This window comes from Pyrus communis, chromosome 16, assembly GCF_041283825.1.
Source record: "Pyrus communis isolate YQ-2024b chromosome 16, ASM4128382v1, whole genome shotgun sequence".
In the NCBI taxonomy this organism is placed as follows: Eukaryota; Viridiplantae; Streptophyta; class Magnoliopsida; order Rosales; family Rosaceae; genus Pyrus; species Pyrus communis.
The window spans coordinates 23,231,089-23,248,513 of record NC_142580.1 but is presented as its reverse complement, the minus strand read 5'-3'; the positions used below and the strand labels follow the sequence as shown (position 1 = coordinate 23,248,513).

The 17,425-nt window shown below is 36.4% G+C and overlaps 1 protein-coding gene and 1 pseudogene across 1 annotated transcript; one reads left to right on the top strand and one right to left on the bottom strand.

Annotated features, from left to right (window-relative positions):
• Positions 1-7,612: 7,612 nt before the first annotated feature.
• On the top strand, positions 7,613-8,147 carry LOC148690149 (nicotianamine synthase 1-like; annotated as a pseudogene).
• A 296-nt stretch (positions 8,148-8,443) lies between these two features.
• LOC137732486 (xyloglucan endotransglucosylase protein 7-like) lies at positions 8,444-10,895 on the bottom strand. The gene is made up of 3 exons (XM_068471801.2): positions 10,559-10,895; positions 9,565-9,758; positions 8,444-9,127 (listed from the first exon to the last, which is right to left on the bottom strand). The coding sequence occupies exons 1-3, from the start codon at positions 10,847-10,849 to the stop codon at positions 8,731-8,733; spliced, it is 882 nt and encodes a 293-aa protein (XP_068327902.2). The 5' UTR covers positions 10,850-10,895; the 3' UTR covers positions 8,444-8,730.
• Positions 10,896-17,425: the final 6,530 nt, after the last annotated feature.

Below are 17,425 nucleotides of genomic sequence, written 5' to 3'. Positions count from 1 at the left end.
CACATGACATACTTGCATACAAAACAATCTCCAATTGCTTTTTCAACGAATCATGAACCTCAACACCCCAAGTTAATTAGGTACGCTTAAATTAACTCTCAGATTTTCCTTCGGTCATTGAATTGAATGGAATTAGCGCATTGCAATCAAATTATTCCTCAAAAGTTCTCTACATGAAAGCGCATAATAGAAAAACAATCAAAGATCATTAAATTCTATGAAAATCATAAGTGTTGACGAGGCATTCGTAACTATGAAAGCGCATGATACTTATGCCAAAAATTTACTTAACATGATTGTGACTAACAACCTTACTACTTATGAATATAAGTTCCCAATGATTAGGTGAATTTTCCTTATATCCTAACATCAGATTTATGCATGCAAATTAAGTGTGCACTCTCAATCCATATACATAAACAAGTTTTAATTCAAATAGATAAGTAAATTCAATTCTCAGTTCATGAAATCACAACTGGACGTAATCAAATCATAAAGCAAATATAGCCATGGTTTCGAAATTCCCCCTAGCCAAAAGGGGATTAGTTCCTCATACTTGCAAAGCAAAGATTCTTGAAATTAAACATTGAAAACACAAGAAAGATTACACCTAAACGTTTCAACAATTCCAGGTTGAATGGCATGCACGGCTAGGGCTTTCCTCCTTCTTCCTTGCTGCGGCACTTGGTATGGGTGTTGGTTTTGGGGGTTACGAACGATGTATTCTTGGTTAGGAGGATGAATGATGGCTGATTATGGTGGTAGGGTGCGGCAGGTTGTGTATGGAGGATGAAGAATGGAGGCTAGGGTGTTGCGGCAAGGTGTTTTCTGTATAGCATAAGGGGTGGTGCGAATTTGTGGCTGATTTTATGTTTATATGGTCCTAGGGTTAATTAGATTAGGGTTACACTTAGCAGATTTAGTGGATTAGGGCCTTAGGGTTCGGCAATAGGTGATCAAATCCACCTAGGATGGGGTTTGGCCCACTTAGTTTCATACAAGGATTTGTGTAACCCAAATCCATAAGGAATGAGGCCCTAGAAATCAGAATCCAAAAGGGATAGGGCCTAAAGAGGTGCGGTACAAATTGGAGGGAATGATGGAATGGCTTGCAAGGCAAGGCAAGGCCTTCTAGAAGGGAATAGGTGCCACCTTTGTAGGGTTTCTAGAAAGAATGCTCTTTGTGGCTGATTTGGGGCTTCTAGAAGAGAATGCTTCTAGAAATAGGTTCTAGAAATATCTATTTAGATCCCCTTGCAACTAGGTTTAAGGCATGATAAGGTTAGGATAGGATAAGATGAGATAAGGCTTTGGATAATATTTTGGATAAGGTTGGATAAGGTTATAGATAATGTTTCCTCTTTTGAGCTAGTTCCTTATCCATATTGTCTTAAGTTTAGTTCCTTCATCTTCTCATCATATTTCTAGCCTCTTGAACTCCAAATTCGTCCATCCATGTTGGCCCATATACAAGCTATCCACATAGTGCCCAAAACTGCTCCAAAATGCACCAAAATGCACTTTCTTGGTACTTTAACCCTTTGGACCTACAAACACACGAATATGAGTTGAAATACGACATTTACTAAGAAATAATAGCACAAATGCACAAGAATAAGCTAGCTAAGTCGCCTAAATATGCTCTTATAAAAAAAAAAGATAGATTACACCTAAAAACGTTTCAACACTCCAACTTAAATGCACAAACGTCCAAGGCTTTTTCTTCTTCTCTTTTTCCTTGCAAAGTTGCGGCACAAGAGTCTAGGGGTGATTTTGGATGGATTTCTGGGTTATGAATGGGTTTAGGTTGGTAGGGTGGTGCGGCAAAGGTTGGAGATGGTGTATGGATGTTTGGGTGAAGGTATGAAAGTGTATGAATGGTGGAAGAAAGGTTGAAAGCTGCGACAAAGGTTGGGAGAAAGGATGAAGGATGGCAGATTGTGTGGGTGAATGATTAGGGTTGAATAAGGGGTGCGGCTTTGGTATTTATTTGAGAGAAAGAATCCTAAGGTTTATTACATAGTTTAGGAAAGGATTCAACCCTAAATCCATAAGGAAAATGAGATATGAAATTAGAAATCAAAGGGAAAAGGGAAGGTAACTTGCGGCATAACTTGTATGAAAAGGAATGTGATTTAATGCTGAATTTAAGCAAGGATTTGGGATAGAAAAGGTACGTAAGGTGCGGCTGAGAATGGGGCGAAAAGGAATGTGGTTTTATGACATAGAATAGGAAATAAGGACTTCCCTTGCATGGCAAGGAAGGGAAACACTATGGAATGCACGGCAAGGGTACTTAGGTTGCAAGGAAGGCTTGGTTTGTGTCCTAAAATGCATAGGAGTCCTCAATGTTGCTGAAACATAAGGTCTTTTAGGATTAGGAAAGGTTAAACCAAAATAGGAAACCTTGGCTTAACTTTCCTACTTCAAGTAGGAAACCTTCTTTGACTAGGATTCCTCCTTTGATTAGGAATTCTCTTGTGATTAGGAATCCTCATGTGATTAGGAATCCTCTTGTGATTAGGAATCCCCTTGTGATTAGGAATCCTATTGTTATTAGGAATCCTAACACCTTTAGATCTTCAAATTCGTCCATTCCTTTTGCTCCAAACATATGCTATCCATTCCAAGTCTAATTTTGCTCCAAAATGCATCTTTTTGCTTCCTTAGCCATATGAACCTAAAAACACACGAAAATAGCCTAAACTACTAAAATAACTATGAACTAACAACATAAATGTACGAAAACAAGCCAACTAAGTCGCCTAAATTTTCTCCTATCACTAAGGAAGCAAAAAGGTGCATTTTGGAGCAAAATTGGACTTGGAATGGATAGCATATGTTTGGAGCAAAAGGAATGGACGAAATTGAAGATCTAAAGGTGTTAGGATTCCTAATCACAAGAGGATTCCTAATCACAAGAAGGATTCCTAATCAAAGAAGAAGTCCTAATCACAAGAGGATTCCTAATCAAAAGAGGAATCCTAGTCAAAGAAGGTTTCCTACTTGAAGTAGGAAAGTTAAGCCAAGGTTTCCTATTTTGGTTTAACCTTTCCTAATCCTAAAAGACCTTATGTTTCAGCAACATTGAAGACTCCTATGCATTTTAGGACACAAACCAAGCCTTCCTTGCAACCTAATTGCCCTTGCCGCGCATTCCATAGAGTTCCCCTTCCTTACCGTGCAAGGAAAGTCCTTATTTCTTATTCTATGTCATAAAACCACATTCCTTTTCACCCCATTCTCAGCTGCACCTTACATACCTTTTCTATCCTAAATCCTTGCCTAAATTCAGCATTAAATCACGTTCCCTTTTCATACAAGTTATGTCGCAAGTTTCCTTCCCCTTTCCTTTGGATTTTCTGATTTTATATCTCCTTTTCCTTATGGATTTGGGGGTCCAATCCTTTCCTAAACTATGTAATAAACCTTAGGATTCTTTCTCTCAAATAAATACAAAAGCCGCACCCTTATTCTACCCTAATCATTCACCCACACAATCTGCCATCCTTCATATTGTCTCCCAACCTTTACCGCAACTTTCAACCTTTCTTCCACCATTCATACACTTTCATACCTTCACCCAAACACCCATACATCATCCCTAACCTTTGCCGCACCACCCTGCCAACCTAAATCCGTTCACAACCCAGAAATCCATCCAAAATCACCCTTAGACTCTTGTGCCACAGCTTTGCAAGGAAAAAGAAGAAAAGAAGAAGCCTTGGACGTTTATGCATTCAAGTTGGAGTGTTGGAACGTTTTTAGGTGTAATCTATCTTCTGTTTTCAATGTTTAATTCAATTTTCCTTTGCTTTGTTGTGAACATGAGAGGCTAAACGTGTTTTAGCTAGGGGAGGCTTTGAAGCCATGATTATATTTATGATATAAATTGATTAAGTCCAGTTGTGATTTCATAAATTGTGAATGCAATTTACTTAACCGTTTGATGGATAACTTATTCTTGTATGTTGATTAGGGAGGCCTACTTAATTTGCATGCTTGAATTTGGTGCTAGAATATAAGGGAGTTTCACATAATCGTCACAAACTTATATTCACAAGTAGTTAAGGTTGTTTTCACAATCATGTTATGTAAATTCCTAGCATGAGTATCATGATGTCATAGTTACAAGTGCTTTGTCAATACTGATGATTTTCATTGAACGTAATGAACTTTGATTGTATCTCTATTGGATGGACAACGCATCAGTAACCAAATTATTCTTCCTAAGTTCCCTACTTGAACTGCATAATAGAGACACAAGCAAAGATCATTAAGTTTCGTGAAAATCATAAGCATTGACAAGGCATTCGTAACTATGACATCATGATACTCATGTCAGGAATTTAACTTAACATGATTGTGCCGAGCAACCTTTACTACTTATGAATATAAATTTGTAACGATTATGTGAAACTCCCTTATATTCTAGCATCAAATTCAAGCATGCAAACTAAGTAGGCCTCCTTAATCAACATACAAGAATAAGTTCTTAATCAAACGGTTAAGTAAATTGCATTCACAATTTATGAAATCATAACTGGAATTAATCAATTCATATCGCAAATTTAATCATGGCTTCAAAGTCTCCCCTAGCTAAAACAAGTTTAGCCTCTCATGTTCATAGCAAAACAAAGAAAACTTAAATTGAACATTGAAAACAACAGATAGATTACACCTAAAAATGTTCCAACAATCCAACTTGAATGCAAAAACATCCAAGGCTGCTTCTCCTCTCCTTCTTCCTTGCTATGCTGCGGCACAAAGGTTTTAGGGTGTGAAAAGTGGGTTGTAGTGTATTAGGGTGAAGGATAGATGAATGACAGGGAGATATGGTAGAAGAAGAAGTGCGGAATGGTGTATGGAAGGTGATGAGGGTTGCGAGATGATGTCTTCAAGGATGAATGATGGCTAGTTGTGTATGTGAGTGAATAGATGTGTGTATGGGTGCGGCAAAGGGTATCTATTTGAGGGAGAGGATCTTAACTTTAATTAAATGGTTTAGGAAAGAATTGGACCCCAAATCCTCAAGGAAAAGGAGAATTAAAGTCAGAATCCCAAGGGAAAAGGGATAGGAAACTTGCGGCAAAGAAGAATAGGAAAGGGAATGTGGTTTCCCTTGCACGAGAAGGAAGGAAAAAGGGTAAGGTGGGTGCGGCATCCCCCTTTGGTTGGGATTAAGGCTTCTAGAACTTGTTTTGAAGTGTCCTAAATTAATTAGGTACCCTCTTTGGCAGCTGGAACTTATGTAGGAAAGATTTAGGGAAACAAAGTCAAAATAAGGAAGTCTGACTCATGTTTCCTTCTTTGTGGCTGATTTCTTTACTTCCAAATCTTGAATTAATTTCTTCCATCTCTTTAGTAGATTCCTAGGCTCCTTTGGTCTTCAATTTCGTCCATCCACCTTGCTCCAAGCATATGCTATCCATTCCAAACCTGAAACTGCTCCAAAATGCACCAAAATGCACTTTCTTGCTACTTTAGCCATTTGGACCTACAAACACACGAAATTAACTCAAAATACTAAAATAACTATGAACTAACAACATAAATGTAAGAAAACAAGCTAACTAAGTTGCCTAAATATGCTCCTATCACTTATCTTATCTTATACGTATCCTAATCTTTTGCTAGGTTAATTCCAGCTGCAAAGAGGACTCATTTTCACATTAAATCACCTAAATATCAGGTTCTAGAAGCCCTATTTTCGTACCCTAAGTTTATGCCACATGTAACCCTTCTAGAAGTTCTAGAATCTGCCACAAGGACCATTCCTTGTCCTCCTTGGAATCTGATTGAAAGTGTCCTTGTTCTTTGGTGATTTGGAGTCCTAATTCCTCTACTTTTTAGCCCAATTTCGTGCCTTCCCTTCACCCTATAAATACATGATGCCGCAACACTCATAAACCACCACCCTTTACAACAATTTCACACCACACCATCCACCACACCTGGAGTCATGCTTGCCATTCAAAACGTTGGATTGTTGGAGCGTTTCTAGGTGTATTCTATTCTTTGTTTTCAATGTTCAATTTAAGTTATCTTTGTTTAATTCCAAACATGAGGAGCTAAACTTGTTTTAGCTAGAGATGGATTCAAAGCCATGAACATATATGTGATATGAATTGATTTCCTCTAGTTATTGTTTCATAAATCATGAATGCGATTTACTTATTTGTTTGATTGATAACTTATTTTTGTATGTTGATGAAGGAGGCCTACTTAGTTTGCATGCATGAATTTGATGCTAGAATATAAGGGAGTTTCAAGTAATAGTTATTCACTTATATTCACAAGTAGTGGAGGTTGCTAGTCACAATCGTGTTAAGTGAATCCTTGGCAGGAATCTCATGCATTTCATAGTGATGAATGCCTTGTCAATGCTTATGATTTACATAGAACTTAATGACTTTTGATATGTATCTTTGTCATGCATTTCATATAGGGAACTTAAGAAAGATAATTTGGTTGTAATGCGTATTCATTCAATTCAATGAAATAAGGAAAATCTGATGGTTGGTTGTGCGATGCAATTAACTTGGGGCATTGTCATTCATGGTTTAAAGGAATAATGACTGGAAATCGATTTGTATGCATATGTGTCATGTGTGGAGATGAACCCTCTAGCTAGCCATTCACCCATATTTCACCCAATTTCGTCCAAATTGTTTAGAGTCTTTAAATCTGTTTGTTTTTACTTTAATTTCATCCAAATCAATCTCCCCTTTAATTAAGTGTGTTAGATTAGTTAGAAACACGTTCAAATCTGTCCAATTTAGTGTTTTGAGTCTTACTAGTCTAAAATTCGTCCAAATAACTTCTTAGAGTCTGTTTCGAGTCAATTTAACTTAGTTTGTGTGTTTTGAGTCTATTTAGCTTGTTTTGAGTTGTTAGAGTCTAGTTTTCTCTTTTTGAGTCTAGTTTAGTGTTTTAGAGTTTAATTTGAGTAGATTAGCATCCCTTTTAATCCCCTGCCTAAAACGATCCCTACTTTCATATACTACAATCATAGGGTTTTAATTTGAGTGTTAGAATATTTCACATCAGTAAGGGATATGCGGCAGTACCTAGGGAGAGAGGGAAAGTGACTTCCTTGCACGGCAAGGAAAGGGAAAGAAGGGAAAGGTGCAACATCCCTCTTTGACTGAGATTAGGGCTTCTAGAACTTATATTTAAGTGTCCTAAATTAATTAGGAACCCCCCCAACAGCTGGAATTTAAGTAGGAAAAGATTAGGATTGACTAAGTCAAAATAAGGAAGCTTGACTCATGTTTCCTTCTTTGTAGCTGATTCCTTTTCTTCCAAGTCTTGAATTAATTTCTTCCATCTCTTTAGCATATTCCTAACCTTTCTTGAACTTCAGTTTCGTCCATCCACCTTGCTCCATGCATGTGCTATTCATTCCATGCAGAAAACTACTCCAAAATGCACCAAAATGCACTTTCTTGCCACTTTAGCCCTTTAGACCTACAAACACACGAAAATAACTTAAAATACTAAAATAACTAGGAACTAACAACATAAATGCAAGAAAACAAGCTAACTAAGTCGCATAAATATGCTCCTATCAACCAACACCATCATCACTGTTACCGATTCACCTCTATAAATGGGTCTTAATGGGTATCCATTAACAACCCAATGAATTGATTTGCCACCTCTAACAGCAACTATGTCTTACTAGCCAATTTGGAGAAAAAGGTTCTCGTTGACAATGGGGTGGTGCATCCCAACAAGGTACCCTTTGTTGGGTCAGGGCCAATGCCACTCAATTCGACAACTTTGATATTGATGAGAAGGCTAGATGTGGCTCGAAAATTGTGGCTACGGACGTTGAGCTATCAAAGAGGATGAAGTTTGAGACAAATGATATTGTGAAAATTAAGAGAGAAGATTGGAGAATATGACTGCATATTTTTGGCAGCTTTGGTGAGGGTGAATAAGAATATAAGGTAAAGATTCTTAAGCATATTAGGAATTATATGAAAGATGGAAGCGTTTTGTTTGTGAGGAGTGCCAAAAGAGCTAGAGCATTTTTGTACCCAGTTGTTGAGGACCATGACTTGCCTGCTTTGAGCTTCTTACAATCTTCCATCCAAATCTCCGTTGTTCTCGTGCACAAGCCTATCGATCGTCTACGGTAATTGTTTCTATTTTTTCTTTTTATTGTTAAGCTTATATGTATGATGTATCTCTAAAGTGTGATGGTTTTGTTTTTTTTCATATTTGTCAATAAATTGAGTGTATACTTCCTCTTGTTCTATTGGTTTCTGCAACTAAGGGCGTGGTATCATATAAATGAGAAACGAGTGATTTTGGTATACATTACAAGTTCATCCTCAATAACTATTATATTCATATGTTGTTATTGCACCTTACAAAATCTATTGCTATCGATAAAATATGACCATTGACAAACAATAATAACAAAGAAAAAATACCCATCAAAACACATTAACAAAACAAATCAACCCAACAAGAACACAAGATTCTTACAAGGCTTGACAGTTTGCGCCTACATCCTCATAGTCATACAAGAAGAATCAAAATCTTCAAAAATAAAACAATGTTCAAAGAAAAACAAAAAGAAGGAAAACACACTGCCTATAACATTTTAAGAGAAATCGTGCGTTTATGTTTTATTGGGACCAAATCAAATCAGAGGTAGACACACTTCCTAGGCAGAAACCAAATGAATCGCTATATATGGGCTGAGTTGTCACCACTCTAGGGAAAATTGGTAAGATAGCACTCTGGAGCAATACCTTGACGGAATCGCTTTGTGTCTGTGCAATAATTGTAAATCATATAATTCTTTTGCACCCATTGAATCCTCCCTTGATCCGCATAATTAAGCGTCTTCCAGTACCATGCTCCTTTATTGGAGTTTGACTCGCAAGAAGAAGTACCATAAGACCATATGCAAGCATCGGCATTGAAGTTCGTGTAGGAGGCAGTGAAGGGCGATTGGCTCCAATCGATTTTTACAAGTCCACCTCTTGTGGCCCAGTTATCAGCATTCCAGAGACTGGAGTATAACCTCATAGCCTGGTTTTTGGGGAATGGAATACCGTACGACTCCTGGTTCTTGAACTGTCGAATTGGGAGGTCATCAACCAAGAATCTACATATACACACACGAGTATTTTAGCACATAATTATAACAGGGCCCAATTAATTATTGATAAGATAGTCGATCAAGAATAATGCTGGAGATATCATATATGATTACTGACATCAGTTGATCATAATAATTATTGCACAGACACCTGGTAACATGTACTTAACAGTTTGATCATAATAATTTTTTTCACTCGGAAAAAAATGTTGTACAATCTACTAGTCTATTATACATGTTATAATCTCTTTTTCATTCGAGAGTGTTATGAAAAATTGCATCAGTAAAATATGATTAGAAAATTGAAAATAAATATAAAGGAGGAAAATTTGGACAATAATTGATGATAAGAGGACGTGTTCAGACCTTTTGGTCAGCTAGTATGCTAAAAAACCGTAGTTTATAAAACATTTTTTTTTTCTACATTATAGATGTTCACTTACACAATATTTTGGGGATTCCAGAGTATAGAATAGGTGTGGAAATCAGCAGTGGGGTCAAACCAAAGGTAGAATTGCTGTTCTCTGTTACCCTTGCCTTGGCAGAACACGTTAGTATGAAGAATGTAAGGCTTACCAGTAACGTTTCCCAAGAACTCAAAGTCTATCTCATCATGAGATGACCCAGTTGATGATAACTGAAACATATAATTACATCAGAATTTAATACATAAACTCTTGCATTATATGTATATATACATCGGGGTTAGGATTGGAGTATACTCATTTTTAACACACATTTTGACATACTTTGTAGGCTCGCTCCTTAATGTATTTCAATAATCCAATCGTTCATTTTGTAAGTTTTTCTTGAAAGATCAAGTCTACCAAAAGTTACCCAAATCCGAAACCATATGATTACTAGATTAAATGGTAATTATTTTAGTGTTTCATTGCAGAAAAATATCTTAACAGTTTTGGGTTAATTTATCTATTTTTTTAGAAAGGGATGATGGATGAATGATGAATTCAAACATACACGGTTCAAAAAAAAAAAACAAAAAAAAAAAAAAAACACTAAAATGACTATTATTTAATCCAACGTCATAAGATTTTTTTGATTTGAGTAATTTGTGGTAGGCATAATCTTTAAGGGAATGTCTAAAATATAGACGGTTGAATCGTTGAAATGCATTACAATGTTGGCCCCACAAAATGTGTGTCAAAAATGGGTTAAGATCAGGAGATATCTATTTTTGACACACATTTTCAAACCCATTTTGCAGAACCACTGAGTAATACATGTGTGTGTGTGCGTGTGTGTGTAATCCTAAATTTGAAAGTTATTTAGAAAAGACTAGGATTACTTTTGGAAAGAAGCACTTTTTTCTCCCGTAAAATCACTTAAATGTCGCTTTAAGTGATTTAATGGAAAACACCTCTCATTTGTTTCCCATAAAATTACTTGTATATAATATTTAACTTTCAGGAAACTTACATAGAATGTAGTGACAGTGCCAGCAGAGTTTCCAGGTACAAGCTTGATCTGTATATCAATCTTTGCATATAGATATTCATTGTATGACTCAAAAGCTGAGCCACTGACATTGTCGAGAGAGAGAGTAAGGAGGTCTCCATTGTTAAGCATTTTTGCATGATAATCCCCTCCCCATGTTATGTAGAAATCTTGGTAAAACTTGTCAGCAAAGGCAACCATGGAAGTGCTGATCATGAAAACAAAACCCAACACCACTGCTGAAACATTGGAAGAAGAATAAGCAGAAACCATTGTTTGAATTTTAATGGTTAATATTGCTAAATATGAACAAAAAGAGAAACTTAAGGAATGGTTATGGAAGACAGCTTATTTATAAGCGCGAAGATGAGCAACAATTAATATTATGGAACTTGTTCGTGGCTTGCATTTTATTCAAACACAGATGATCAAAAGTTGTCATTCATTGGTCGTCTATTATTTAAACATATACTCGCAAACCAAGTCAAAAGGGAAAGAATCTAAAAAAACAAAAATACTGTTTGACTTGATTTAGAGGCTTGAACGTGGTGGCCACCCAGTTTATAGAGAAGCACCAACCACCATTTAACCAATTGTTCCACACTTGTTTAACGAACCATTGGTTTACAAGTGCATTGACCTTGCTAGTGCTTTGCTCGTCTTGAATTTGAGGGTTTATGCAATTTATGTACTTGATTTACGGATTTATATGATGCTTATAGTTTTACTTTACTTTGTACAAGCGGCCGTAAGATGAGTTCGACTCTCGTTCATTTTTTATAATAACAATAAATAAAACCCTTTGCTTATTTTACCTAAAGAGTTAATTTAACGTTTGGTTAGTAGGTTTTGTTTAAAATACGAAGAAAACGGATACATCTTTGCTTTATCGACTACAATGACTAATTTCACCCAAGACTGAAAACAAAAAAAACACTGTCTCCTCCCTCCTATAAAACTGGGCTTGTTCTCAAAAGCCACTGATTTTCCACAAGCCATTTGAGACTTGACATTAGTGTACTTAATGCTATTATACTAAAACAATAATCAAGTTATTTATGGGGCAATCATGCACGGGGTCACCCAATTACTCAACCATGTATTATGTCCAATAAGGCACCGGGTCACCAAACTAAACCATTCTTTGGCTCAATAACGACGTGGATATATTTTTGATCTGAACCTCAGTTTTCATTTCTGTAAAAATAAGAAAAGCACATGGAGATTGGGGGAGTAAAGGAAGCCTCTTTAAAAATCTCCAGTGTAGTGGGATAAAAAAAGTACTTCACTAGGTTGCTCCCCACTTACATTCAATTATCATTCTCCAAATCTACTTCCAGAAGAGGAACTTGATAGGAGCATATTTATGCTACTTAGTTATGTTGCTTCCTTACATTTAGTTAGTTAATTACTACTTATTATAGTCTTTTAAGCTATTTTCATATGTTTGTAGGTCCTAATGGTAAAAGGAGCAAGAAAGTGCATTTTGGAGCCATTTGGAGCAGTTTTGGGCATGGATTGGATAGCTTAACCATGGAGCAAAGTGGATGGACGAAATTGAAGTCAAGAGATGCTAGGAAATGCTACAAATATGGAGAAAGAAGTTCAAATACAAAGAAGATAAAGAAAGAACAAGAAATAAGGAACATTATCCAACCTTATCTTATCCTATCCTAACCAACCTTATCCCATCCTATCTTATCTTATCCAATCAGTTTGTGCCTTAATTCTAGCTATTTAGAAGGGATTAGATATACATTTAAACACATAACTCAGATTCTAGAAGCCTAATCCTTTATGTGCCGCATATATGCCATTCCTTGAAGGTTTAGGAGTTGTAATCCCTCTCCTACAAAGGTGCCGCACCCCTTAGCCTATGTTCTTCTAGAAATCTGCCCTTTATCCCTTCTAGAAGTCTAATTTCTGCCACAAAATACCTAGTTTCTAGAAGCCCTAATTTCTGGCGAAATTCCCTATCCCTTTCCCTTTGGTTTCTGCCAAACCTTAACCTTTTTCCCTTAGGATTGTGCAATCCTTTTCCTTCAGAAATTGTGCAAAACCTAGCCTATAAATTCAAGCTTATGCTGCACCATTTGATAGGAGCATATTTAGGCGACTTAGTTAGCTTGTTTTCTTACATTTATATTGTTAGTTCATAGTTATTTTTGTATTTTAACCTATTTTCGTGTGTTTGTAGGTCCATATGGCTAAAGTAGCAAAAAGGTGCATTTTGGAGCCTTTTGGACCAAAATTGGACTTGGAATGGATAGCATATGCTTGGAGCAAAAGGAATGGACAAAATTGAAGACCTAAAGATGTTAGGATTCCTAATCAAAGAAGGTTTCCTACTTGAAGTAGGAAAGTTAAGCCAAGGTTTCCTATTTTGGTTTGACCTTTCCTAATCCTAAATGTCCTAAGTTCCAGCAACATTGAAGGTCTCTTATGCATTCTAGGACACAAACTAAACTTTCCTTGCACCATTCTAGCCTTTGCCGTATCCCTTTCCCTTTCCTTATTCCTTGCCACACAAGGTAGCCTAAATCCTTACTTAATTTCAACCTTAAAACACATTCCTATTCCATTCTAAATCCTTGCCGTGCAAAAGGATTGTTTCTTCCCTATTTGTGTCCCAAGATCACATTCCCTCTTAATCCTAGTCAATGCCGCACCCTACATTCCTTTTCTCTCCTATTTTCTGGTTTTAATCTCTCTTTCCCTTTTCTTGCCGCATGTCACCTTCCTATTTCCTTTAATTTCTGATCTTACTTGCTATTTGGAGGAGATTCTGACCCTCAATGCTCTTGGACAAAATAGCTAAGTCTCATTGATCTTTCCTAAGACTTTGCCGCACCCATAGAGACATTCTATTCATTCATAAAGGGAATTCAGTCATCATTGAGAGCTCTCACCACTCATAGCCACAGCCTACATTCATTCTCCACCATCCCCGTATTCATACCTTCAACCACACATCCATACACCATTCCTCTACTTTGCAGCAATCCCTTACCAACCCAAATCCATTCCTAACCCAGAAACACATCCAAACTAATCCCCAAAACCTTTGCATCGTAGCCTAGCAAGGAAGAAGGAGAGGAGAAGAAGCCTTGGACTGTTTTTGCATTCAAGTTGGATTGTGGGAACGTTTTTAGGTGTAATCTATCTTTTGTTTTCATTGTTTAATTTAAGTTTTCTTTGTTTTGCTGTGAACATGAGAGGCTAAACTCGTTTTAGCTAGGGGAGGCTTTGAAACCATGATTATATTTGTGATATGAATTGATTAATTCCAGTTGTGATTTCATAAATTGTGAATGCAATTTACTTAACTGTTTGATTAAGAACTTATTCTTGTATGTTGATTAAGGAGGCCTACTTAGTTTGCATGCTTGAATTTGATGCTAGAATATAAGGGAGTTTCACATAATCGTTACAAACTTATCTTACAAGTAGTTAAGGTTGTTTATCACAATCATGTTAAGTTAAATTCCTGGCATGAGTATCATGATGTCATAGTTACGAATGCTTTGTCAATACTAATGATTTTCATAGAACGTAATGATCTTTGATTGTATCTCTATTATGATGTCATGTAGGGAACTTTTGAAGACCGCTTTGGGTTGTCGAATGATGTCATCCAATCCAATAACTAAAGGAAAATCTGAGGGTTAATTAGTGATGTCACAGTTAATTGATGTGAAAATTAACTTGACACACAAATTAAACCCTATTTGTGACAATTGTAGTAGATATGTAAGTAGGGATTGTTCTAGACCGGGGATTAACTAGGGATGCTAATCAACACAAATAAGACTCAAAAACACTAAACTAGACTCTGTAGACTCAAATCTAACTTTAAACAGCAACCAACAATTAAAAAGACTCAATTTTAGACTCAACAAGTGTTTTGGACGACAATAAACCTTATCTTGACTCAAAAGACTCAAAGAAAACAGGTTTTGACTCAAATAAGAAGACTAAATGAAAGGGGGATTGTTTTTGACGAATTTTAAACTTAAAACGAAAACTTTGTAGAAAACACTTTGGAAAAACGAATTTAAATGAGTGAAAGGCTAGTTAGAGGGTCATTCTCCACACATGATATATGCATATGAACCAATTTCCAGTTATTATTCCTTTAGACTGTGAATGACAACACCCCAAGTTAGTTGCATCGCACAACTAACCATCAAATTTTCCTTATTTCATCGAATTGAATGAAAACGCATTACAACCAAATTATCTTTCTCAAGTTCTTTATATGAAACGCATATTAAAGATAATATCAACAGTCATTAAGTTTTGTGAAAACCATAAGCATTGACAAGGTCATCACTATGAAACGCATGACACTTATACCAAGGATTTACTTAATGCGATTGTGACTAGCAACCTCCACTACTCGTGAATATAAGTGAATAACTATTACATGAAACCCCCTTATTGATGCGAGATTTATACGCACACAAATTAAACCCTATTTGTGACAATTGTAGTAATGATGTAAGTAGGGATCGTTCTAACCGGGGATTAACTAGGGGTGCTAATCTACTTTGAATTGACTTGAAAACACAAAAACTAAATGTAAAGACTCTTAACAAGACTACTATGACTCAGAAGAGCTTTGAAATCCTCAAACTGCCTAAAACAATCAAATTGACTCAAACAAAAACTAGAACTTGATTTAGACGAATTTGAAAGTGTTTATGACTCCAAATGCTTAAAGACACAAAAATAAAACAAATACGAATGATTAAGACTCAACGAAATATGGGGGAAATGTGTTTGGACGATATTAAATTGAATGGACAGAAAATAATTAAGGGCAAAATGTAAATATGAATGTGATGAAAATATGGATGATGGAATAGCCAAGGGGTTCTTCTCCACACATGTTACACTTGCATACAAGATTGATTTTCAGTTGGTCTTTCGATAAGTTATGAAACTCAACACTCCGGGTTAATTAGGTCCGCTTAAATTAACTGTCAAGTTCTCCTTAAGTTAATGAATTGGATGGGTTAGCGCAAATTCACCACATTCTCCAAAAGTCCTTTACGTGAAAAGCACAATAAAGATACAATCAAAGATCATTAAGCATTATGAAAACTATAAGTGTTGACGAGGCATTCGTTACTATGGAATACGCATGAAACTTATGCCAAGAATTCGTTTAACGCGTTGTTTATAAGCAACCTCCACTACTAATGAATATAAGTTCGTAACTATTAGGTGAAACTCACTTATATTCTAGCGTCATATTCATGCATGAAAATTAAGTGTGCACTCTCAATAAACATACATAAATAAGTTATCAATCAAACAGTTAAACGAATTGAATCCACAACTTATGAAATTCCAACGAAAGTTAATCAATTCATAGTGCAAATATAAACATAGTTTCGAATCACCCCCTAGCTAAAGGGGGTTTAGTTCCTCATAACTTTGAAATCAAAGAAACACCTAAACATTCCAACAACTCAAACTTGAATTGTATGAACGTTTAGGCACTCTTCTCTTCCATTCCTCATACATACAAAACAAAGAGAAATGAATTTAAACTTTGAAATTAAAGAAACACCTAAACATTCCAACAACTCAAACTTGAATTGTATGAACGTTTAGGCACTCTTTTCTTCCTCGTTGTTGTAGCACAAGGTCTAAGGAGATGTTTAGGGCTTTAGGTGTATGTGGAATGGAGTGGGGAATGGTTGGATAGTGGCTGCAATGGAGGAGAAAAAACTGCACAGAAATGGATGGAGATTTGCGGCAAGGGGGAGTGTTTGTGTTGTGAATGGAATGAATAATGAGATGTATATTGAATGGGAATGCAAGGGTTTTTATAGGAGGAATGGAGGGGTATATGGCTGTTTGTTTAAGCATGCATGTGGCTGGAATGTGGTGGAAAAACAGCTAGGAAAGTTGGTGGAAAGCTGGAATTGCACGAGGGAAAAGCTGGAAAGGAAATGGGAACTCACGGCAATGGAGAATGTTATTTGGTGATGAATGCAATGATGAAGAGTGAATGAATAATGCATGTAGGGTTAGCTAGGTTGGAAAGGTGTGGAGGATGGCTGGAATTTAGGGAAAGGAAATAGGTTTAATGCAGAAATAAAAGGGCAAAGTGGCTGCAATGATGAAGAAAAGCTGGAATTGGTGTGGAAGGCACGGCAATGGTTGTGTTTGGTGTTGGAAATGCATGTGAATGCATGGCATTGAGTTGGGAATTGAATGATTAAATGTGCATGGCTGGAATGATGAAGAATAAAGGGTGCATGTGGGTTAATGTGAAGGGAATGCATGTGATTGACAACTAGGTTAGTTGGTGGAAATATGCTCCTATCACTTATATTCTAGCATCAGATTCATGCATGCAAATTAAGTGTCGACCCCCAACCCATATGCATAACAAGTTTTAATAACTTAGATAAGCAAATCAATTTCATGCCTTAAGAAACAATAACCAGACGTAATCAATTCATATAAAACATATAATCATGGCTTCGAATTCACCTCCAACTAAAAATAAATTAGTTCCTCATGTTCATCATAATTGAAAACCAAATTAACATAAACATTAAACTAAGACTAAGGATAGAAAGAACCAAGAAACGCTCCACACTCCAATGGCATGCACAGCACTCCCTTGGATGTAATATTGCACAAGTCCTCCTCTCCTTGCTTGCGGCACTAAGGTGGTGTAGGGTGAATTGTGGTGTTTGATGGTTGAAAGTGTGAATGAATGAATGAGTGAATGGATGAATTGAATGGTGTGGCAGAGGGCTGTATTTATAGGCTCATTATGCATAATTAGTGAAGGAAAATGATTGCACAATCCCATGGGAAAAGGGT

Coding starts and splice junctions, on each gene's coding strand:
- LOC137732486 (XM_068471801.2), bottom strand. CDS start 10,849: ATGGTTTCTGCTTATTCTTCTTCCAATGTTTCAGCAGTGGTGTTGGGT. Junction 9,759..10,558: donor GCACTGTCACTACATTCTAT/GTAAGTTTCCTG, acceptor TATATGTTTCAG/TTATCATCAACTGGGTCATC. Junction 9,128..9,564: donor TGGAATCCCCAAAATATTGT/GTAAGTGAACAT, acceptor GTGTATATGTAG/ATTCTTGGTTGATGACCTCC.